The sequence below is a fragment of the Dipteris shenzhenensis genome, chromosome 18 (assembly GCF_047967505.1).
Source record: "Dipteris shenzhenensis isolate YYH24624 ecotype China chromosome 18, Dip_SZ_1.0, whole genome shotgun sequence".
Taxonomy (NCBI): Eukaryota; Viridiplantae; Streptophyta; class Polypodiopsida; order Gleicheniales; family Dipteridaceae; genus Dipteris; species Dipteris shenzhenensis.
Genome location: NC_141613.1, coordinates 4,152,536 through 4,177,408, shown reverse-complemented (window position 1 = coordinate 4,177,408; position 24,873 = coordinate 4,152,536). Strand labels below are relative to the sequence as shown.

Sequence of the window (24,873 nt, the reverse complement as noted above, 5' to 3'; positions counted from 1 at the left end):
TGCGATAGGAAACATAGATTGCATGTGAAAGATACACAGTCCTACCCGATGTTTATAGGCATTCTATAATCAAAATGTGTTCAAAACTCACGTATGCACGAGGGAAGCATGGGCTTTCAGATTGAAGATGCAAGGAAATGATGTAGAAGACTAGATTGAGGCTATCGTCGCAGAATCCAAGGAATGAGTCTCCTCGGCCATCAACGTTTGCAGATAGGAGAATTACATGCCATTACTTGGCAGAGAGATCTCGAAATAAGAGAAGGATTGCATGGTGTAAGGTCCATAAATCTACTAGCCGTTTGCACGCTCCGAACTACCCACTTACACTTCTAACCTACATAGATCCTTAATGCAATGGTGGATTCAAACACAAATAGAAGTGGGTAATTCCAACAAATACCTCGCTTAGATGGTAAAAGACAATGCTGTAAGTTTTTGATGCCCACTTACATTTAAATTGAAATAACTAAGACGACACAAATCTGCAAGCCAAGGCAAAGATAGTCGATTTAACCATCGTTTCTTCATGGTCACAACAACAAAACAATAAACTTAACCATGCATGGCAGCGCAACACCTGTGAAAACACTCAAATAGTTCTGTTTCAAGTAGACATCACTAACTCCTGTCAGCGGACATTGAATTGGAGGTCAGTCTAGGTATCGACGAAAACCAGATATCCTACAATGATTCCACTCGAAATCTAGTGCAAAGCCGCCCAATTAAACATTCTTCCAACAGAAACAGTCGCCAAAGGACCAGAGAAGTAGAAGTGCGCAGACTAGGTGGCATACTAAGCTAAACACAAAGAATCCAGAGATGAGGAACAGTGAGCCAACAAGGTAAACAACAGCGAGGTAAGTGGAGAGGCGATGAGGTTGCTAGGTGAGAGGAGAGGGGGTCGGCAACATGGTAAGAGAAGGAGAATAGAGATGTGAGTTAAGAGTGGAAAGAAAGGGTTAGAGTTCACGATGAACCCACCTAACCCTTAAAACCCACTAACACAACCCTAACCAATAAACACAGTTAATACGAACTACTTGTTAATAAACAACAATTACAAGTAACTACTACACTAACTAAGGGGCTTAGCACATGGGAAGAAATAGGATGGGAATGGGAAAAGGTGGTCCCAAGTGGTCCCATGCATATTTCTATCCTATTCCCATCCCATCATGTGCTAACAAAAAAAGAACTAGGGATGGGTTTAGGAGGAAGAGGACACATGGCATCATTTCATGTGTTTAAGAGGGGGGACCTTGTGGGGACAAGGACACATGTCATCCTTCCATGTTTTTGAATCCCTAAAAAAGGGGAACCCATTCTGGCTGCCAGGGTCTAGAGGCCATGGTCCAGGATGGGAGAAAAAGTGGCTACTCCCATTCTAAATCCATCCTAGACCACTTGGTGTAGGATGGGACTAACGATGACAAAAATATTCCCATCCTAAACCCATGCTAGCCCCATCCATGTGCTAAGGCCCTAAGTGAGCAAGACTTCTAACAAAGAATACACATCTACACAAAACTCCTCACTTTCCGTAAGCCCCTTGCAGGGCCAAAAATCGAAGAATACACATCTACACAAAACTCCTCACTTTCCGTAAGCCCCTTGCAGGGCCAAAAATCATCACGCAACGTTGGGCACGTGGACCGGATACGTGGCATGGAGGCCACACGTGGCAGCAATGTAGATCTTCTCTCTCGACGACGGTGTGCTTTGAAAGGCTCGCGTTGGGAGTCGCTGCGATTGCCAAAATCTTATCGTTTTGCAATACGCAACTTGTTAGACTTTCGTTTTCCTGGCATGGCTGAAGCACACGAGTTTAGACTGGTTTCCAGTGCAATCTCCCAAGATGGCCGAATCCCTCGAAAGTTCACCGCGGATGGACAGGGCGCCCAGAAGGATGAGTCGCCTCCTTTGGAGTGGTATGGAGTCCCTGAGGGCACTGAGAGCCTCGCTTTAATCGTGGAGGATCCAGATGCTCCCGATCCAGCTGACCCAATTGTTCCATGGACGCACTGGTACTCATCTCACCCATCTGCATTGTGTACACATAGCTCTTACAACCAGCTTTTTTCTTCACTTCTGTTATCCCCGTGACGTTTGATTTTTTTGAACCCAGGGTTCTTATCAACATCCCGCCAACGTTGAAAGGTAAATGTGTACGTCCGTGAAAGGACGGACGGACTATTCTCTTGGGTGTTAAGTTCTAGTGGCTCTACTGGCGTGTAGACTTATTTTGCACCTTGACTACGGTGCATATGGCTTCGCCCTTTCTCAAATGTTACTGCAAATAATCGTGCAGGTCTTCCGGCTGGTTTCACCAGCAAGAATGCAAATGAGAAAAGTGAGTATGCGGCTATCCAAGAAGGGGTAAACGATTGGAAAATCCCTGGCTACAGAGGCCCGAACTCTCCAGTTGGTGTGCATCGGTACGAATTCAAGTTGTATGCGTTGGACATAACGCTAAGGCTAGGGAACAAGGTACAAGTCATCTAAGTTAAGGCATGCTTGCTTGGAAAATCGGAGTGTCATAATGGAGCTAATTTGAGCAAGTTGTTGGGGTGCAGGCCACCAAAGACAAGGCCCTTGAAGCTATGGAAGGGCATATTCTAGGTGTTGCGGAATTGGTTGGGTATTATGGAAAGGAAAAGTTCAAGACTGGGCATGATTCTTACATGCCACAGGGCGCTCCGTATCCTGCAAGCCCTGGGCAACCAGACGGTATTAAAGGTGCACCTGCACATAGATGAAGCCTAAAAAATTATGTAGAGTTTCAATGTGTGTCGTAGACGAAGGCTGTACCCCGAGACAAGACTATGTTTCAATTTCAACAGCACTTCGATCGTTCTGCAATGCGAATACGTCTTGATCGTTTCTGCAGCTGCTCTACTCTTCTGTTTGGACGGTGCAGGATCTCGTCTCGCTCTCTCCCAATAGCTTTTGTGTCGAGTGTCTTTTCATGGGAAAACCACTCGAGGGAAAGAATCATCTTTCTATAGACCCTGGTTGCGGGAAACGTTTAGCTCTTACTGTGAACGTGCAGTCAGTTCTTCCTCTCTTTCCTTAGTGCTCACCTCCATTTACATGAGTTGCAAGAAATAGCTGGCTCTTAATGTGAAATGTGCAGCCATTGATTAGTTGTACAAAGCACATGATAAATGCTGAGGTAAAATACATGATGTAGAAGTGTTTTCAGAAATGAGAAGTGGTTTACAACAACGATAACATAGAATGATTGATTGAGTTCAATGTAAATAATTTAAGCTACTATGATGTCAACATCTTATATTCAATGTAAATTATTTAAGCTACTATGATTTCAACATTTTTATATTTAAGTCATATTGTATCTAAATGATTGAGCGAAGTCATTTGTCAATAAGCCTAAAATAATGTACATTTAAGATAACAATATAATGTTTAAAGAAGATTATTGTAGTAAAATATTAACGTACGTTTTTGAACATGTCCTATGCTTAGATGGGATGTTTGAATTAGTGGTGAAAGAAAAGGGGAGGGAAGGATATTCCTCTCTTTTTAAGGAGGAAAGAAATCTTTTAATAGTTTTTTCATAATCTTCAAGTAACATATCGAGAAACTTGTTCTATGTTGAAATGGGATGTATAAATTAGTGGAAAAGAGAGGTGGGGAGGAGTGGGAAACTGCAAGGGGAGGGAAGGGGATTCTTGTCTTTTTAATGAGGGACAATATTTTTTATTGAATGAGTGGCTAAGCAATTGAAATTTCTAAAATCACCCCATTGAGTGAAATTTTGAAGATAATTCAATTTCTAAAATCTCCCCATTCAGTGAAATTTCGAAGATATTCTTGTGGCTTTAACTTAAATAGGTTACTACAACTTTTCAGTAAAAAATCAATTGAAATTTTGCATTGAAAAGGAAAGGGTTTCTCAAATGTGGTTCTCCTTAAGTCAGTTGAGCGATATAATAGAATGAGTGAGTTCAATGTAAATGATTTAACTCACTACGATTTCAACAATTTATATTCAAGATATAATAGAATGAGTGAGTTCAATGTAAATGATTTAAGTCACTACGATTTCAACAATTTATATTCAAGTCGTATAGTATATAAATGATTTTAGTGGAGTTTATTGTCAATGCACCACAAATGACTTACATTTAAGATAATATCTTTTTAAAAGGAGATTGTTATAGTAAAATAGTAGATATGTTTCTCAAACATGTTCTATGCTGAATTGAGATTTATCAGGAAAAGGCAAGGGAAGGGGAGGGGATGTCTCTCTTTTTAATGAGGGAAAAAATATTGTAATATGTTTTTTCAACAACTTCAAGTAGCATATCAAGAAACATGTTCTATGTTGAAATGGGATGTATCAATTAGTGGAAAAGGGAGGTGGGGAGGAGTGGGAAAAGGAAAGGGGAGGGAAGGAGATCCCTCTCTTTCTAACAAGGGAAAATATATTTTATTGAAAACTTGTGTAGCTAAGCAATGTCTATAGTTAAAACCCCCAATTTAAATGTGTAAAATGCCCCCATTGAATGAAATTGCAAAGATATTCTTGTTGTCTCTTTACCTTAAATCGGTTACTACATCTTTGCGATGAAGAAATCAATTGAATGTCTCAATTAAAAGGGAAAGGATTTCTCAAATGTGGTTCTCCCTAGGTCAATTTATATGTATGCAATAACTTTTCTTAAGAACAAAAAATAGAAAAAGTTGAGCATAAGCCCTTAGGAGACTGACAATGAACACTACCCTACCCTACACAAATTTTCCTTTTAAACTAAAAACCGAAGGTACACCTTCAAAATCTGCACAAATTTGCTTGTTAAACTAAACAAGCAAGTACTTGTGAGCACTGCCTTTCATTTCGCTATACATAAATGATCGTGAAGAGCAACAGATGATTACTTTGTAGCGGAAGCCCATGTATAGAACCATTGGAAAAATTGAGTGCTATAGTGCATTCACCTGTAAATGCAAAGCGATTTGCATTCTCTGTGTGGGTGGGAGTGAAAAAAACGAAGAGCACATGATGTGTTCAATAGTATTGTCTTCGTTATTTCAAATTTTTTTTGCTTCTATGGAGCCTTGGAGTATATCAATAGAGGAGGATAATGTTGATGAGTTGATTAGCAGGAAGAGGAGAGAGAGAGAGAGAGAGAGAGGGGGGGGGGAGAGAGAGAGAGAGAGAGAGAGAGAGAGAGAGTTCTCAGGCAAGAGCAAAACTATAATAGAAAGTAGTTAACGAAGGCATGGGGTTTCAAACATCTATTTGGAAGGACACTTTTTTGCAAAACTCTCAGTGGAGTGTTTCCTTGCAAGGCAGTGCTAAAAAGTTGAGCATAAGCACTTAGAAAACTTACCCTACACAAATTTGCCTGTTAAACTAAAATGTGCCATTACACCCTTCAAAGTTTGCACAAATTTTCCTGTTTAAAAAAAAAGTGTAATTATGCCCTTCAAAACTTGCTTGTCAAACTGAAAAGTTACGTTATTCCCTTCAAAAACTTAAAAGAACCAATACTGACCTTACACCAATTTGCCTACCAAACTAAGAAGTCTCTCTACTGCGATATCTTGAAGCTTCCCTTCTATTGAAAGTCTAGCTAAATGAAACCTCCCTACCATTGAAAATCAAGCTAAATGAAGACCATAATGCATTTTGCTATTCAATCTACTCCTTGTGTTAGTAATATTTCTCTCTCTAAGCACTATTAGATTAAGAACTCTCCAAGCTATAATTGAAGTGAGCCTTTACAATTGGTGGAATGAGTGCTAATGAAGATGAAATATGTCTATCATCCAATATGTAGTGTCAAGAAGTTATGATGTATGCTAAACGTATAGCACAAATTCGCTTTACAGTAGCCACCTAAAACGATGTCAAAGAAACCTTACAATAGGATAGGACGAAATGAGTGTGCCACAATAAAATGATAGTGAGAATCGCTATGTAGGAGTCTTGATATTGATGCCCTCATCATCGGAAGAAAGTGGAAGTTGAGAACCATCCAAAAAAAATCTCAAACTTGGAATCAAGGAGGCAGTGCCAAATCCTAAGAAAGTCCAAAAAAATCTTCCAAAGGAAAATTTTGAACTTGGAATGTATCAAGGGCCAACCTACCATGCCATCTTGCCTCTAAATAAGAGCAGTTCCTCATCTTATCCAACCAAGGAGCTTAAGGAGTACACAAGTAAATACTTTGGTAAATTTGTGACGTATGCAGTCTGCTTGCCCTAGCTCCCCTATGAAATTGCTCTAAAATTATCAAATGTTTCCTCACCAAACATATTGTGTTAGTAAGCCCATCATTTCCCATTGCCATGTAAATTGAAGTTGAGAGTTATCAGAAAGAGAGAGATGGAATGGAAGTTGAGAGTTATCAAAAAGAGAGAGAGATGGAATGGAAGTTAAAATTCATCAAGGGTCTCCTTATTGAGCCTTTGACATCATCTAAAATGTTTGAATAAAAACAATCTCTTATTATGCAAGCTTCTTGTTCCTTGTGGATTCAAAAAGATGAGTGGATTGCCATTATATGGCATAGCATGAGATCACTGCATGAGGTCCTATAAATTATGATACCCCTTTTAATCCTCTTGCAAGACCTAAAGGGAAACTCAAGTGTCTACATATTCTACCCACCTACTACCACCTTAAACCATATGCATCTAACCAAGAGGGCTTATCACCCCATCCTACTGAGAATCCTACCCAAAATTCAATGTAAAAACCTGCCCGCAACCTTACAAAATGTTTGCATTAAAATTAGAAAAGGTATTAACATTTGTAGATATGTGCTTTAAGGAGCCCTTGTACAACATGTATGACACATGGACTTAAGGACTATAATCCTATATACAATACAATGAGTGTGTAGGCCTCGATGATGACTCACGTGTCCTGGGGATCTTATCAGAATGCTATTGGAGAGCTTGTGTCCAAGATACCTCGTTGAGAGAAATACAAGAAAGAGATGTCCACAAGTCTTGATCATGTGGCTCTCTGGTTCTTGCGATTATGAGTCCACAAGAAGGAGAAGGAAAAGGGGAAGGAGGAAGGATGGGATCAAAAGTGGGAGGGGGTAAGGAAGAAGAGAAAGCAAGGGGATGCCAGTGTGGAAATCACAATGGGCATGACATGGAAGCAAGACTAGAGCTTGAGCTTGTATTCCAAACTGAAAACCAAAATCAAAGGTATGCCCCTATATACAATCCACCTTTTGAAGTGAGTGTGTAGCGTCCCTATACTGCGTAGATGCTACGGGGTATACAAGATGAACACACAGCACATCATCTATGGAAAACACAGAGAACCAGAAAAGAAGAAGATCACCACAACATTGCGTAAGATGAATATATCTCAGAGCAAGAGCTCATATATATCTACGGAGAACAAAGTCAGACTGCTAGTAATAGCATGCATATAAGAACAAGATATCGGTTAGGAACCGTTGGAGAGCCCAACCGTCAGTCGTTGAGACTAACCTACCCACGCACATCCCTCGTAGTCACTGTTACTAACCCGCATAGCGTTGCCAAACTGCATGGTTATGCAATAACACATGGCACTCATAGTGGACTGTGTGAATCCACAATAGATACCCATCCCCTATGTTAGACATCAGAATGTGCTTGTGTATCTGTGCAACAATTATTTTGGGCAGAGCCTCGGCAAAGAACTAGGTGCAACTTAGGAATATCACAACCAATCACTAAGGACACATGAAAAAAAACATATCTTTCTGAATCTATCTTTACTAAATAAGTCAGAGTCAGGTGGTTGTCGCCTACTTGTGCAATAGCACACAACGCTCCGTGTGCTCTTCGAACTACGAGGCTACCCAAAAGCCATCGTTGCGAACTCTTACTCTTCGTCTGAACTCAAACGGGATGGCAAGTGTGCACCAGGAACCCCAACTTTGCTTGATCCCGCATCAATTCGTTGACTCAACTCCGATCACAACTGCTCTACAGGATTAGCTCCACTCGAACTTTCATTAGCTGTCTCCTGTTGCCTCTTTCGCAACCACATCTTCAACCCTCGATCCTTTTCCATATCCATCAGCCACCACTGTAATGGATGCAATTCAGACCAATCTAATGGCTGATGCTCAGGCCACTTCTCAAGAGGAAGTACCTCTTCAATCCACGCACCCTATGGCAATTGTTGCCAATGCTTTTCCTGTGTAGCTGGGTGCTCTATTACAATTGGCTCATAAGAAGGGGTATCAAGCAGACCAGGAAAACAAGTGTGCTTATTGTAAAATTACAATTGGCTCATAAGAAGGGGGATCAAGCAGACCAGGAAACGAGTGTGCTTATTATAAAACTTCTGCAAAAACTGATCTGCTTCTTTCCACCAAGGAGGGCGAGGAGGCAGGGACATGCTGAAGGAGTGGGCACACAATTCCAACCAAAAACATAGGGAATGCCTTTGCCACTTCAAAACCTATACTTTTTTACCCGAGCGAGCAACAACTTCCATAATGTCTTGAGCCGATTCTTCATACTTTGCATGCCAATCTTCCTTAGCAGGTGCTGACTCTGCAACCACCCACTTTCCCTTGTCCGCATTACTACTCCCATCTACGGGAGCACTCAAAACCATCGGACTAGAGACTGTGGACCAAAGACTTGTCTGCACTTGAGGACCACTTTGCGGTATTGACTCCACATCACCATCCACATCTGGGTGGTGTTGACTCACTCTAGAATCCATCGATACAGATCATGAACCTCGATATCCTTGCAAGCGCTAAGCTTATACTCACCTCGAGCTAGGTTTCCAAACTCCGCCACCATCTCCTCAGCAAAATACGATAGTTGCACCATTAGCTTCCCGTCCATAGGAAAGAACAGCCCCACTGATAGATCAATTGCATTGTGAGCAATTGATTTTACAGTATTGGCTCCACATCACCATCCGCATCTGGGTGGTGTTGACTGACTCTAGAATCCATCGATACAGATCATGAACCTCGACATCCTTGCAAGCGCTAAGCTTATACTCACCTCGAGCTAGGTTTCCAAACTCCGCCACCATGTCCTCAGCAAAACACGACAGTTGCACCATTAGCTTCCCATCCATAGGAAAGAATAGCACCGCTAATAGATCAATTGCATTGTGAGCAATCGATTTTCACCCAAAAACTCCGTAGCTGATCTGATTGCCAGCTTTGCTGTTGTGGCAAAGTGCAAATCCATCAGATGAATGTCCACCTTCATCCAATCAATGCTGGTGAAGCTTCTGATCCTCAGCCTTTGCAAACACGCATCGATAGACTAAGAATCGATATACACTAGTGGTATGAAAGGATGAAATTATTGTGGGGGTTAAAGGTCACTATGCCTTTACCCCGACTATGTACAATACTCAAACACATATATATAAATGAATGAAAAAGAAGATTAGGGTGTTCTGCACCCACCAAAAACTTGTGTGGCTCTCTGTTTCTCTCTCTCCCTCTTCTGTTCCGCTTCCGTTGAGAACACTCTCAATTGGTACCAGAGCTCGAGTGATCTAGCTGAGTGTGCATGAATGCTTGGAAGCTCAACAGCTCTGTGGGAGGAAGGAGAAGCTCTGTGGAAAGCTTTGTGGGTGATTTTATTGCCTCCGAGTGCATAGAGACCTTGAAGGAACCTTTGGAAAAGAAACTTTGGTTTTGCGAAGTGGTTTTAGAGCCTGTTAAGTGTTTTCAAAGAAAAAGTCGCTTTCTTAGCTTTTCCCTATTCCGTTCGACGACAGAGACTCCATATTGACTTGTAGAGGCAACCATTGCCTACTTTTAATGTCCATTGTTGAGATATCGAGCTCCACTCGCGATATGCCAGGGTGACCGTTGTGCATTTATGTCACCGACTTGTTAGCTGCAGATGCGGTTGGTACACCACCCACGAATAATAGCTGGATGATAGCTATCCTTATCTACTCTAGTTCGTGGCTCAGTTAGTATGCCACCTTAGTTAGTTGAGTTTGGTTTGAGACCCACATATAGGGTTCTTCTATTTCTTTGTACTAGAGTTCTTTTTGCTTTCACAACTAAGAAGAGGAAATTTGTTTTCAGCCTCCACCTTTGTGTGTATTCCCCCATTGTGTATGTGAGAAAGCCGCAAGTGAGACTTCTTCCCTCTCTCCCACTATCTTCACATGGTATTAGAGCCTAGTTTATGGTAAGGAGCTCAAGAAAGCAAACCAAGTTCGCGGTGTCCTGGTAAGAGGACCAGTGTTGCTTTCCTTTTTCAAGTTTGGGAGCAAATCTCTGCAGGTAGCACAGCCGGAAGTGCAAGAGTGCACTGTCTCAGATTGAGACGCCCTTCACGGTGTGGCGAGAGGGTAGTATATGCTGCGGGTGAGGGCAAAGCCCATGGTGACTTTATTTTTCTGATTCGAGGCCATTTCGGGGCCCATTTTGAAGGCGGAAGTTCTTCACAGGCACTCTGAAAAAGGCCATGTTTTTACTGTGGGACCACTGCTCTACTCGTCGGTGAAAAGTTGCCGCAGAAATTGCATCGTATGCCTGTGTGCAGAGATATTGGGAGTTGCCGAATCATGCTTGTTGCCTATTGATGCAAAATCGTCACTAGGAAGTGACTGTGTGGTCAAATACCACTTTCGTCAGTTTTGCAAAAATGCCCGTGTGAGGCAAAAGCTGTGTTTTTTGCAGTGACAGAATATTTTGCAGTGTTCTGTAATGGCGTCTGATTCTGTTTCACAGATTGTCATTGAAAAGCTTGACAAGAATAACTTCCAGGCATGGAAGTTTAGAATGACGAATTTCCTTATGGGAAAAGGCTATTGGGAGTTCATCACAGGAAATGAAGAAGAACCAGTTCTTCCTAATGTTCCCAATCAACAGGAAATGCAGGCATTTAAAGGATGGCATGAGAGAGCCAGAAAAGTTATGTACTGGCTGTCTATCAGTATTTCGAATTCTATGATTGTGCATATTCAGGATGCAAGTACGCCAGAGGAGGCATGGGATGCTTTGGCAAAAATGTACAGCACAAATACGCAAGCCAAGAAAATGCAGCTTAAGCAGGAGTTGCACAATGTGCAGAGAGAAAATATGAGCATCAATGACTACCACGTGAAGGTGAAGAAAATTGCAGATGCACTTGCTTCCATTGGGTCGCCAGTGGAAGATGATCTAGTTTCTGTGACCTTGAATGGTCTGGGAAAGGATTATGCACAGTTCCAGACATCCATTGCCGTTTGTGAAAAATTTCCTGATTTTGAAGAGTTGTTTGCTCTTCTAATTTCTAAAGAGCAGAGAAATGGGGGTGCATCTTCTTTAGGAGGAACTTCAAAAGAAAATGTCTTCTACTCAAATGCTGGAAGAGGTAGAGGCAGAGGTAGAGGAGGCCGATTTGGAGGCCATGGTAGAAATCAGAATATGCAGCAAACTCAAGAAAACCAGTCCTATGGAGGAGGACGTGGTAACTCTAGAGGCAGGAGGAGCCAAAGAGGCCGTGGTGGATGGCAGAGAGGCCAGAATGCAAACAGCAATGTTGAATGCTACTACTGTGGTAAAATGGGTCATATGGCTAAGGACTGCTACAAAAAGCAGAATGACATTATGAATGGAAAATTGCAGCAAGGCAATTATGCATCTTCTAGTAGATAGGGTGATGACAGAAATGAGCATCTATTTATGGTGCAGCACATGACCAATTCTGTGACAACTGCAGAAGAACAAAATGATGTGTGGTATGTTGACTCAGGTGCGTCAAACCAGATGACAGGTCATGCAGAATGGATGCAAGATGCAAGGAAAATGGAAAAACTAGGATTTGTGGAGACTGGTGATGATACTGCACATCCTATTGTGCAGATTGGTAAAATTCCTTTGTCTATGCAGGATGGGAAAAAGAAATACCTGTCTGATGTATTTCACATCCCGAACATCACCAAGAACCTGGTTTCTGTTAGTCAAATGGTTGAACAGGGCTTGCAGGTTAGATTTAATCCTCATGGATGCTTTGTTGAGGATATGAAAAATAACGGTCGCTTGATAGCAAAAGGAAAGAAGAAGGGCAAGATGTTTACGTTGGATGCAGACATGCCTGAATTGAGTGCAGCAATGTTTGCACATGGGACCAGTGTAGTTGCAGATATTGATATCTGGCATAAACGCATTGGGCATGTTAATATACAGCGACTTAAATCAATGCAAGCCCAAAATATTGTCGCAGGATTGCCTAAATTCAAGGTTGCAGAAATGGATAAGGTTTGTGAAGCCTGTCAATTTGGAAAACAGGCAAGGAAACCATTTCCTAGGCATGTTCAAGAGAGTGAAAGCCCATTGGAATTAATCCACTCTGAGGTGTGGACTACTAAAGTTGCATCTATTGGAGGCTGTCACTATTTTGTCACTTTTATTGATGACTACAGCAGAAAAGTTTGGGTGTATTTTATGAAAAAGAAAAGTGAAGTGTTTGGGCACTTCAAAGCTTTTAAAGCTATGGTTGAAAAAGAAACAGGCCTGCAAATAAAATGCCTAAGGTCAGATGGAGGGGGAGAGTACCTCTCAAATGAGTTTGCAAGGTTCCTGTAGGAGCATGGCATAAAGCAGCAATATTCATGCAGTCATACCCCACAGCAAAATGGACTTGTAGAAAGGAAAAGCAGGCATATTGGAGAGGTATCTCGGGCCATGCTAAATGAAAAAGATCTACCAGATTATTATTGGGTTGAAGTAGTTGTTACAACAGTTTACATAATGAATAGGACTCCCACTACAGCAATACATGGCATGACGCCAGAGGAGATGTATACTGGTAAGAAACCAAATATTTCTCATTTGAAAATTTTTGGTTACATTGCCTATGTTCATGTGCCAGATGAGTTGAGGTCCAAGTTGGATCCAAAAGTTGAGAAGTGCATCTTTATTGGTTATTCTCTGCAGCAGAAAGGGTATAGATGCTATAACCCTTCTACTCGTAAGTTTACAGTGAGCAGAGATGTTGTTTTTGATGAGATGAGCAGCTGGTATAAACCAGTAAATGTGATGATTGATGTAGATGCACAAAATGGTAATGCCGCATAGAATTCACAGCAGCAATCACAAAATATCAGTGGACCTGTAGTGTCCTCTAGCAGTGGTTCACATACTTCGCCATGGACAGGCAGATTGAGATCAGGAGAATCTCCTCAAAGCAATGCAGATAGTGGTACACAGGTATCATGAAAAGGAAAAGAGAAGGTAGATCAGCCCATGTTTGATGTGAATGCAGGTCACTTTTACGTGGATGGTGAATCCAGTGGCTCAGAACAGAGCATTGATGATGAGTTGGGTATTTCTTCTGTTGTTACACCTGGACTAAGGAAGACCAGGGATGTTTAGAGAGCACCTGGACGTGAGACTATTTTGTGCAGGTCCACTAGAGCTAGGTCTCCTGTGGATAGGCTAAAATATGATGGATTTACAGCCATTCACTATTCCTATATGGTCAAAGTGATACAAGAACCATAACCCATTTATTTTGAGCAAGCCATGGGAAATGAAAAATGGGAGAAAGCCATGGATGAAGAAATGAATGTCTTGGAAGCAAATGCTACATGGGAATTGGTGCCTTTTCCTAAAGACAAGAATGCAATTGGCTGTAAGTGGGTTTATAAGATCAAGCACAATGTAGATGGTTCTGTGAATAGATACAAGGCAAGATTAGTTGTCAAGGGGTATGCACAGACATATGGCATTGATAATGAAGAAACATTCAGTCCGGTTGCAAGGATGGCAACTGTAAGAGCAGTCATTCCTATGGCTGCATCAAAGGGATGGTCTTTACATTAGATGGATGTAAATAATGCCTTCTTGCATGGTGATTTGCAAGAAGAGGTCTTTATGGAGTAGCCACAAGGTTATGTTCATGCTATTCATCCTGAGTTTGTTTGCAGGTTGAAGAAAGCCTTGTATGGCTTGAAGCAAGCACCTAGAGCATGGTCTGACAAGATAGGACAGTATCTTGTCACTATTGGCTTTCAGATTTCCAAGGTAGATTTCTCACTCCATGTGAGAAAAATAGAGAAAGGTATTATGCTGCTTGTCATTTATGTTGATGATTTGATCATCACAGGTGATAGTGATGAAGATATCCTTCATGTGAAAATGCTATTGAAGCAGAAGTTTGAGATGAAGGATTTGGGAGAGCTGCGTTATTTGTTGGGCATTGAGGTGATTAGATCACCAAGTGGGATACAGCTCTTGCAGAGGCAGTATGGATTGGACATGCTGTCCAAATATGGGATGACAGGCTATAAGCCTATTTTAGTTCCTTTGGAGCAGGATGTGAAGTTGAGCACAGATGCAGGTGAGCTTTTGGAAGACCCTACTATGTATAGACGCATAGTAGGAAGTTTGATTTACATGACTGTTACCATGCCAGATTTAAGCTATGCTGTTGGATTGGTAAGTCAGTTTATGCAGGCTCCAAGGAAATCGCATTTTGATGCGGCTAGACGCATACTCAGGTATGTGAGTCCACATTGCAGTATGGACTATTTTATGAGGCTGGGGTTCAGATACAATTGTATGGATACACTGATGGTGATTGGGCTGGTAGTATTTCTGATAGACGATCTACTAGTGGATATGTGTTCTTTTTTGGGAGTGCTACAATCACCTGGAGCAGTAAGAGACAGCCTACAGTTGCCTTGTCGAGTATAGAGGCTGAGTACAGGGGTGCAGCAATGGCTGCATGTGAGGTAGCTTGGTTGCATAAGCTACTTTATGATATGCATCAGTCTACAGATGGGCCAGTTGTCATTTATTATGAAAACATGAGTAGTATACACTTGGCAAATAACCCAGTCTATCATGCTAGAACAAAGCACATTGAGGTGCATTATCACTATGTGTGGGAGAAGGTTTTACTAGGTCTCATTAATCTAGTTTATGTCAGCACAGAGGATTAGGTAGCTGACATATTCACGAAGGCATTGGGTGCAGAGAAGCTGCGGAAGTTCAGAGACCTACTTGGTGTGCAAGAATTGGGATTGAGCTCGAGGGGGAGTGTTGAGATATTGAGCTCCACTCGCGATATGCCAAGGTGACCGTTGTGCATTTATGTCACCAACTTGTTAGTTGCACATGCGGTTGGTACATCGCCCACGAAGAGCCCACGAATAATAGCTGGATGACAGCTATCCTTATCTACTCGAGTTTGTGGCTCAGTTAGTATGCCACCTTAGTTAGTTGAGTTTGGTTTGAGACCCACATATAGGGTTCTTCTATTTCTTTGTACTAGAGTTCTTTTGGCTTTCACAACTAAGAAGAGGAAAACTATTTTCAGCCTCCACCTTTGTGTATATTCCCCCATTGTGTATGTGAGAAAACCGCAAGTGAGACTCCTTCCCTCTCTCCCACTATCTTCACATCCATTTCACTTAAAGAGCTTGGAAACACCATTCATCTTGAATTTGGGATCATTTCATTGGATTTCTGACTCACTGTATCATTTTCAATGATTTTCTGCCCAGGTGTTGGAACTCAAGTTTGGAGCAACCATTTGCAGATCTAAAAAACATCAAGCAGCTTCAAAGATTTATAGGCCAAATTAAATGGCACTTTAGATTTCTTAGATACCTTGCTGACATTTTCTATCCTCTCACAAAACTCACACGAGAAATAGAGCCATACATCTGGGGTGATGCACAGCAATATGCTTTCAGAATCCTAAAGAAAATATTGATGATAGCTCCTATTCTACAACCCCCTAACTGGACTCTTCCATTTGAGGTTTTTGTTGATATGCTTCAGATGTAGCAGTAGGTGCAGTGCTTATGCAGTAGCAAAAGACACCAAAGTGGTTCAGACCAGTTTACTATGCCAGTAGAATCTTAACTAAGCATGAGAGCTCAGGGGGGTCACTATGTATAAACCCTCTATATCATGTGCGTTCAAGGCCTATATTTAAAATCCCTTATCTGTAAATTTTTTCATTAATAAAATGTACCCCTTTTCTATACAAATCTGTAAATTTTTTCCAAAAATATTTTAAATAGTCCCTTATGTATATTTATTTTTGTAAATTTTAGAAATAAAAAATATCCTTCTGTTGAACTCACGTGATAGGGTTACATATGATGAGTGACCCCCCCGAGCATGAGAGAAACTATGTAGTAACAAAAAGAGAAGCACTTGGAATGATCTATGCATTGCACAAATTTAGACATTATTTATTGGGCAACAAGGTGCATTTTTATGTGGATCATCACTGAATAAACTGCAATTAACAGGAAGATTGGCTAGATGGATGCTTTTGTTACAGGAATTTGACTATAGCATTATGCATAGGCCTTGAAAGCAACATGCAATTGCTAATTACTTGAGTAGGTTGCTATCAGGAGAAGCTCCAACAGGCATACCCGATGAACTTCTTGATGCAGGCATTTTTATGGTAAGAATTGAAAAACCACCAAATTGGTTTGATTCAATGCTATTCTTTCTTACTGATGGTTTGATCCCTAAAACATTATTTAGGGATCAGAGAAAGAAACTTGTTTTATAGAGCACACCTTTTCTAGTCATTGCCATTGTTTTGTATAGAAGAGGAATTGACCGGGTGATTAGAAGATGTGTCTAAGAACATGAATAGAAAGCTGTCCTAGCTAAAGCCCATGGAGGACTAGTAGCACACTTTTCTTGGGACATTATAGGTAAGAAGATTTTGCAAGCTGATTTATGGTGGCCTATAGTTTAAAAAGATTCTCATAATTGGGCCAAAGCATCTTTACCATGTCAAAATCCACTTGATATTGACCTATTAGACACAAAAAAGGGTGTTTTTACAACACTATATATATTTATCTCTGCAAATTCTGATATGTGGAAGCAAAGGTGCAGGTATAGTGAGCAGGAAAGTGAATGTGAGGGGGCCACATGTGACACACCCCTTAATATGTGGCCACATAGGGCTTGATCCTTACATGTCCACCTAATGCTTGAGCCTTCTATTACTAGCTAATTTTTAGTTATTTTTTAAATTCATAATTAATTCTTTAATTATTAATTTCTATTCATTTTTATTAATTTATTAATTATTAATTAATTTTTTATTACTAATCCTTTTCTATTACTAAATATTTTTTATTAATTATAAACTTATTCATTTTTATTACGTTTTGTTAATTCTTTAATTATTAATTACTTTTATTACTAACTGGTTATTTATTAATTAATAATTAATTTCTTAATTTAAACTTAATTATTAATATATAGAATTTAAGAGTTGTTCATATCAACATAGAGGTGGTGTAAAAATACAACATTTTGGAAAATGATGTATAAGATCACCGAGAGGGGACCACCACATAGGGACATATCTGCTCTTATGCTTTGAAATCTCTTTCTAAGTCATCAGACTCTGATACTACATCTTTAGTCGGATCAAGTCTACCCAAACAATGTTTGATATGTGTGAGGTTGCTATCAGGGATCCTGATACTTTTTCCACATCATACCCATGCTTCTTTTGAAGATTTCGAGTCCTTGATTTCCAACAATGGATGATGCTACTCACCTCCACTTTAGCCAAGCCCTCTTTATTTGGAACCCATTCCCATTTCTTTTCCAAACAACCCTCATAAAGCTATTTCATGGTATACCTCTTTGGGAGATTTTTTAATGGTTTGGGTTCATACCATCAAGGTGCTTCTTTGTCCTTTTAACTTGCACACATTTCCATGAACTCTATGAATCACCTTATCTTTGACCTCTGCCCATATGCCCCAGTGGGTACCATGTGACAATCCACTTAACAACTAGCATCCTCGGTTACATATGACTAGTCCATTAACCATGGGGATCAATCGAGGTTTGCATAGCATTATCTTTAAGACATCTTCAGGTTGTCGAAGGAAGCAAGAAAACTCTTGAAGAAGATGATTATGTCTATTTGGCCCTGTCTTGCTCCAAATACCTACATGTATAGCCTCACAATCTTCCTTTGTAACTCTTCGAAGGCAAAGTTTCTTGCAGCAGACTTTCATTATAGTTTCTTGTATATTCTATTTGGATAGCATTACATGTCTCTTGGGTTCTAGAATTGGTGCCATGATTCATCGCCTCTTAACACTTACATACTTTCTTTTTTAGCCTAGCAGCTTTCTTTTCCTATTCGACATGACATCGTTGTCCATTTTAGACTGCATTTCTCCTGCATCTTCATTTGTGAAGTCAAATGTGGAATGGCCTTGAGAACTATTTGTCGATCTGTAATATCTTGGAAATGGCAATCTTTTAGACATTGAGTTCATTGAAGCCAATAGTTTGAATCCAAAAGTACATTGTTGAATCGGCTCCATTTTAGTGCGAACATCATGACCAATGTCTGAATCAATTCGTGTCCCACAAATTGCATCTATGTCTTCTAGCCCAGTGAGAACTTCATGGCCAATATCATTATTATCATTGATCCCAATTATTTCCTCACTTATCCCACAAATGGCATCGATATCCTCTACTCCTGTAAGTGCTTCATGACTAGTATTACTAAATTTATCATTGACTATTGTTACTGCATCGCTTGTCCCACAAACAGCATCAATATCCTCTATTCCAGTAAGCACTTCATGCCCAGTATCACTAACTTTATCATTGACCCCTGTTACTACATTGCTTATCCCAAAAATATAATCCATATCCTCTATTCCAGTAATCACTTCATGACAAGCATCATTGCTTTCTATTAGCACATTAATTTCAGTTTGGGTGCCCTTTAAATATTGTCTTCTATTATTTTGGTAGTACATTAGACTTATGTCATCCCATCACATTGAAAGATACCTTTTTAAATACATGGGATTTCATGAATGCTACCCCCCAAGTGATAGTATTCTACACCTGTAACTGTGATTCACCATCCATTACACTTTAAATAATTCCTTCACTTGTCAACTTAATAATCTTGATCATGCAAAGTATATTGAGAGCATAGCCCATAAATATGCTATCTCCTAGTACTTCTCCTGACCAAGATAAAATATCAACCTTTTCTCCCTCAAGAAAAGTTTGAAATGTAATATCATGATTATGAAGAAGAGACTTTGGGATGATCTCATCTCGATCCCAAAGCATTCATTGTGCTTGTATGTCCATAATTTGACAATATTCTAGTAAGTCACCAAGTGTTTCAAAATCTCCTTGTGGATACTTCAAATCCACTTCGGGGTGAATCACCTTAATGATTATTATCATACACCTTTTCGCACCACAACGTTGAAAGTGACACAAGCTTATGGGATCAAGACTCTGTATTTGGCCATGTTGAGAGTTCATGCTCAACATCATGTGATCATGTGTTCATAGCACCATCATGTGATCATATGTGCATAGCACTAACCCAATAGAGTGCTATAAAGGAAAGGGTTAGATGCCCTAACCCTAAATGGGTTTGTATATATTCTACATTTTCGACTAAATCTAGTGCACAGTTAGTCATTTGTGGTGTGCTCTCTAGCTGTGCCCTCTCTCCTCATCTCCACTCTTCTCCTCTCCCCTCTTCATATTTTTCATGGTATCAGAGCATGGTTCTGGCTTCCACTAAGGCACCATCCTTCTTGTGAGAGTGATTGAGAGATCGAAAGCGATTGAGTGTGCATTCTCTTCCATTGAGAGAAAATCCCGTCCATTGGCAGAAGATTTCTGTTCATCTCCTTCAAGAGTTCTTTGAGAGATTATGTGTGAGAGAGTTTATGAGGGATTGAAGTCTTCATTGAGAGAGAGAGAACTATTCTCCTTGAGAGTTTTTGACTCCCTCTAAGAGAAATCTTAGAGTTCTTTTTCTTTGCACTAAGAGAGAGCTCCAGTCTTACTTCTCAGAGTTGTAGTCGATGAGTCTTACTTCTCAGAGTTGTAGTCGATGAGACGTGTGTGTAGTAGAAATAAGCTCATCTAGAGCACCTTGACTCCTCGGGAGAGTCCCTATGGCAAGCAAAGCCTTGTACAGCAACAAAGAAGCCGACAGCTTGTAGGAATTAGTCTCGTAATGGCCTCAAGGCAATACTATAAGGCGCCAAGCAACGAGTGTCAACCCGCCTGCTAGCCCCACCACGACCAACTAAAGCTTCAACGACCCTTCAGTGACTCCAGCTCTACACCAAATGTAAAATTTTTTCGTGGCGGAGAATCAGTGGACCAGACTCAGGGCAACAAGACTCCACTGACGACGTTGTAACAGCAGCCCAAACAAAGGGACGCTCACGACCGACGCTTCTATAGCCTTCAACTCCAGCCTTGTCCACACCTCTCCAATCGGCAATCTACTGCGCTCCAAGCCTCTACAACAAGAGCAGCGCCACGCAGGGATTACACTCGCCTCCCAGCCTTCTACAGCGCCACCCACGGATTACAAATCCACGGTTGCAGACTCCTGTAAACTGACCAACCGATGCAGCTCTCGGCTCCATGAGACACGAGCTTCTACCAACGTCTGCAGCGTCGACTCCATAGCTTCTGCTTGGGACTCCTTCTCAGATGACTCGTCCCAACAACAGTGACACAGCCGACTTGTAGCCAGCCGCCTCTCCACGACTGGATCTCCTTGAGCTCCAATGCCTACGCACGGGCCTCCTTCCACAAGCGAGCTCCTAAGCTAGCGACGGCCTGCTACAGCTTGCCTACGAGCTTCTCCTGCAAGGCAACTTTTACCGCCCACAGCTGGCCATCTCCTTCCAAAACGACGCCCGACCGACTGCCTCTCTCAACTATGAGCTACGCCCGCTCCATGCACAAGGGCCGCTCCATCGACTAAAGGCTCCCTACAACCACTGCACCAAGCGGCTCCTCCGGGGAGCAAACGAGCTAAAGCGCCTCTCCAAGCCTCTACGAATCAAACGGCTCTGCAGACCGTCGCGACCATCGACGGAATCATCCAGATTTATATGTTGTATTAAAGCTCAATAGTATAAAGAATTGGATTGCATATGTATTGTAAAAGCGCACACACACACATATATATACATAAATATATGTATGTGAATACGTATATGTATACATGTATATAAAGGTATATCTGAATGGATCTCCTACTATTTAGGTGTGACAAGCTGGCGACGAGAGAGTACTAGTTCTAGGATAGAGGATCGATGTGCGTAAATCCATGAGAGTGAAACCCATGAGTACTAGTCCACACACCTCTTTCAGATGTATGTTGGGAGGGAGGATCTATGTGCATGATTCCATGAGAGTGAAACCCATGAGTACAAGCCCACACCTCTTTCGGATGTATGCTACATGGACAATAATAGAGCTCTCCATGATAATCTCTCTCTCTCTTTCTCTCTCGCGTGCTCTCTCTCTACCCTCATTGATCTAGCCATACTATCTAATTAGGTGATGGTCCATATGTGTGTAGAGGTCTCATTGCAAACATTGCAACTGGAGTGCATCTCTTCGCCCAAATCACCTTTGAGCATCATGACTAGTAGAGTCTCCCATTCAACCTTTCATCCAATTAGGGATCTATCGCCCAAAAAGATGCTACGTATAGGTTGCTAGTTTGACTAGAAAATTAAAGGTGAGGAATTCTATGTTCAAATGTTTGGCGTGGCCTTGGAAACATTATCTCTTCAACCTTGCTAGGGATGCATGTCCTCTTGTCACGTGTGCCTAGGTTGTTGGTTTCATGTTGAAATTGGATCTTGTAAAAAAATGTATCCCAAGTAGACATAGGCTTTAGGGATCGCATTTGGCTCTCATAAAAAGGTATGGCTCACACTAAAGCTAAGCCCCTTATTGGTGCTAAATAACATATTCATGTCATGGCTATCAGATTGTTCCTACAAAGCTGTTAATTGTCTTTTACAAACCCTCTATTGTGTTTGAAGTCAACACTACATTGTTAGCATACATCATGAAGGGGATGACAATCTATGCTAGTCATCAAGATGGAGATGAGAATTGAATTGGGGTCATTTGGTATAGAGAGAGAGAGAGAGAGAGAGAGAGAGAGAGAGAGAGAGAGAGAGAGAGAGAGAGAGAGAGAGATTTATTAATGCTTGAAAAGGCCAAAATGAACTACAATACCAAGATTGAGTTACGTCATGACACAAAACACCGCTAGTAGGGGAACTAGAGGTATCTAACACACCCTTAAAGATACTAGAAGCTAAAGCTCAACTAGAAGCAAAGAATACAATTTGAATGTGTACGAGGAGTCTTGTCATCTATTGTCCATGAGTGACCTAAGTGCTGTGCAAGACCCATCTTGGTCCCATTGAGAATCCTTATGCACGTTGAAGACCTACCTTTGATTCCCCATGCTCAACCCAATGGGACAACCCATGGATGTCATAAGGGTGCCTCAAATGGCAAAAGAGCTCGCCAAACCTATGTTCAATCTCTTATTGAATTGACAACTTTGGAGGATGGGCTAATCTTGAGTCCTATACTTGCTACTCCTAAACTTGGCATTATAAGTATGAACAATATGCATGACCTTTTTTCACATGATCTTCTCCCAAGTTTCAAACCACAAACTTTGTAATGTATTTGTTAATCACTTATTGAGGTTCCAAAATGTATAAGTAGGTTTAGGTTTAGGTTTTATAATAAACATTGAATCTAATATGCATCACACGTATACAAGCAAGCTCCGTTCATTCCTTAGGGCAAAAAATAGAGTTGTCGATGACAAATGTGGCACTACAATCAGATATATATTTCATTCAAACTACTTCAAAACACTTCAGCATAAAAAACTTCCATGTTTCCCAACCCTCTAATAATAAATTTAGGTAAAAACTAGGATTTTGATTATCTTAGCTTCAACTTATTGAAATTAAATGTCATTTTGACCCCTGAGCTCGAACAACTTGATGTGAAGCCCGAACAACTTGATGTGAAGCCATCTTGGCTTTAGTCCTGTAATATCCTCCAAGGCTACCATATCAGTCTACTTTTGTTTGCCAACTTAATCTTTGTGTCTTTTGACATGTATTTATTAGCCCACGCTCGAGGCTTATTCTCAATATAGTTTCAAGTAAATTATAGATCGAAGTAGTATTGATTTGGCCTTTATGGCTTTATGTTTCTCATGTTTCATAAGCATTTTGAGCCTTTGGCTATTTACTTAAGAATAATCTTTGTTGGTTTCATATTTTAAAAAGTTTGTAGGACTTGTAAATAGCCAATATATGGAATCTTTGTAAGATCAACATGACTAGTTTGGCTTTCATGTTAGCTTTCTATTCTAATTGTTACAAATTTGAGAGAGATATATTTTTAAAGGTTTGTGATGATGACGAGAAAGCTACTCGCTTTGTCTCTAGGGCAAAGGTTTATGATGATGACGAGAAAGCAAGGACCTTTGTTCAATTTTAAAGGTGTATGACGATGACGAGAAACCTACTACTACCTTTATTGGTAGTCGGCTTTTCTGAATATAAAAAAAGTATAGAAAATGTATGCTTGCGTTATGGTGAGAAGGCCAAGAGATATTTGTTGAGCACAAAGAGGAAGACGAAGCTGAGAAGGTGAGAGGATATGGGGAGAGCGTGTAATGCCTAAGAGACCTCTTCTGGTCTACCTCTGCTGGTGCTGCTGCTGGCTATTGTGGCTGGCTTGCTTCTGCTCCCTTCCTTTCTCTCTCGTGCTCCTGCTCCTGCTCCTGATCCGGATCCTCCTGCTCGTTCTTTCCTCTCGAGCTTGCTCCCCTTCCTCTTCCCCCTCCTACTCCTTGGCCTCCTCGCCCTCCCCTTCCTCTTCCCTCGCTCCCCTCCAGGCCCTTTCCCCATCCCCTGCCACCCCGCCCACTTCCCCCGCCGATGCACCTGCTGCCGTTAACCCCCCCCCCCTCCACTCCCGCCTTGCTCGCTTCTCTCGTATCCGCTTCCTATTCACCATCGCCTTTGTTCTTTTCAGTAGCACTGTCCTAACCCATCATCCCTTCCGAACGTTCTTTGGAATGCCTTGCTATATGCGATCACATGTTCTTGCACTTATGTCGCTCTTTGACATGCTTATTGCAATAGTCACGGATGCTCAAAGTCGTTGCGGCCTCCATCCCTGACGAGCCACGCTGCAGAAGAGGCAACGGCCCAAACAGAAGTTCTGATAGGCAGACTGTTCCTGGAGTTGCGACAGTACTACTGTACGCAGCGTTAACAAGGACACCAGCCAGTGAAGAATCGGATGAGATAAAAGCTTGCTTTCTTGTAGGCAACACTCCCAACAAATCAAAGTGAGCCATAGAGGCCTGGCAAAATCCATCTAGAATCTCGAAGCTCAACTAGGGAATCTTATTGTTACATTGGGTGAATAAAAGTTTTTGAGCTAGATTTAGCCCATCATCATGGGGTCTAGATACTCTCGTTTTGTATCTAAATCAATCTCTTCTCATGTGTGTACTTCTCACACACGTTTCTATGGTGCTTTTTTCTTTTGGGATGCGTGTCCTTTAATTAATGCTTTTACTAGCCCTTAGGCTTGGCCCATGATCTATGGGAGCTTACCACATTTTGGTGATTTAAAGAAAGAAGAGAGAGAGAGAGAGAGAGATTACAATGGTCTATGAGACAAACAATTGTACATGGTGGTATATCATCAGAGCGTAATACAACTCAATACACATGTGGGATAATATTTACTATAAAATACAAATAATAATAGAAAGACTAACGTGTATATCCATATTGAGATGATAAGTCCCTTAAGATGACTAATGTTTATGGAGCATCTCCCATGTCTGAAGTTGTCCATAGGTGGAGTCTCTCCAGGTCCTCAATGTAGGACACCATATCTCCTTAGATTCCCTCTTAAGAATATGGTCAAGTCAATCCACCAATGGCAATCCTCTAGCACCACTTAATGAGGCTTTGCATAATGGGTGGACATAAGCAAGTGTCCTCATTGCCCAATATCATTCATTGCCTAG

General features: G+C 41.1%; 1 protein-coding gene across 1 annotated transcript; it reads left to right on the top strand.

The window, feature by feature from the left end:
- The first annotated feature begins 1,774 nt into the window (after window positions 1–1,774).
- Window positions 1,775–3,009, top strand: LOC147890718 (PEBP (phosphatidylethanolamine-binding protein) family protein). The gene is made up of 4 exons (XM_087390034.1): window positions 1,775–2,027; window positions 2,129–2,160; window positions 2,312–2,490; window positions 2,577–3,009. The coding sequence occupies exons 1-4, from the start codon at window positions 1,810–1,812 to the stop codon at window positions 2,757–2,759; spliced, it is 612 nt and encodes a 203-aa protein (XP_087246160.1). The 5' UTR covers window positions 1,775–1,809; the 3' UTR covers window positions 2,760–3,009.
- Window positions 3,010–24,873: the final 21,864 nt, after the last annotated feature.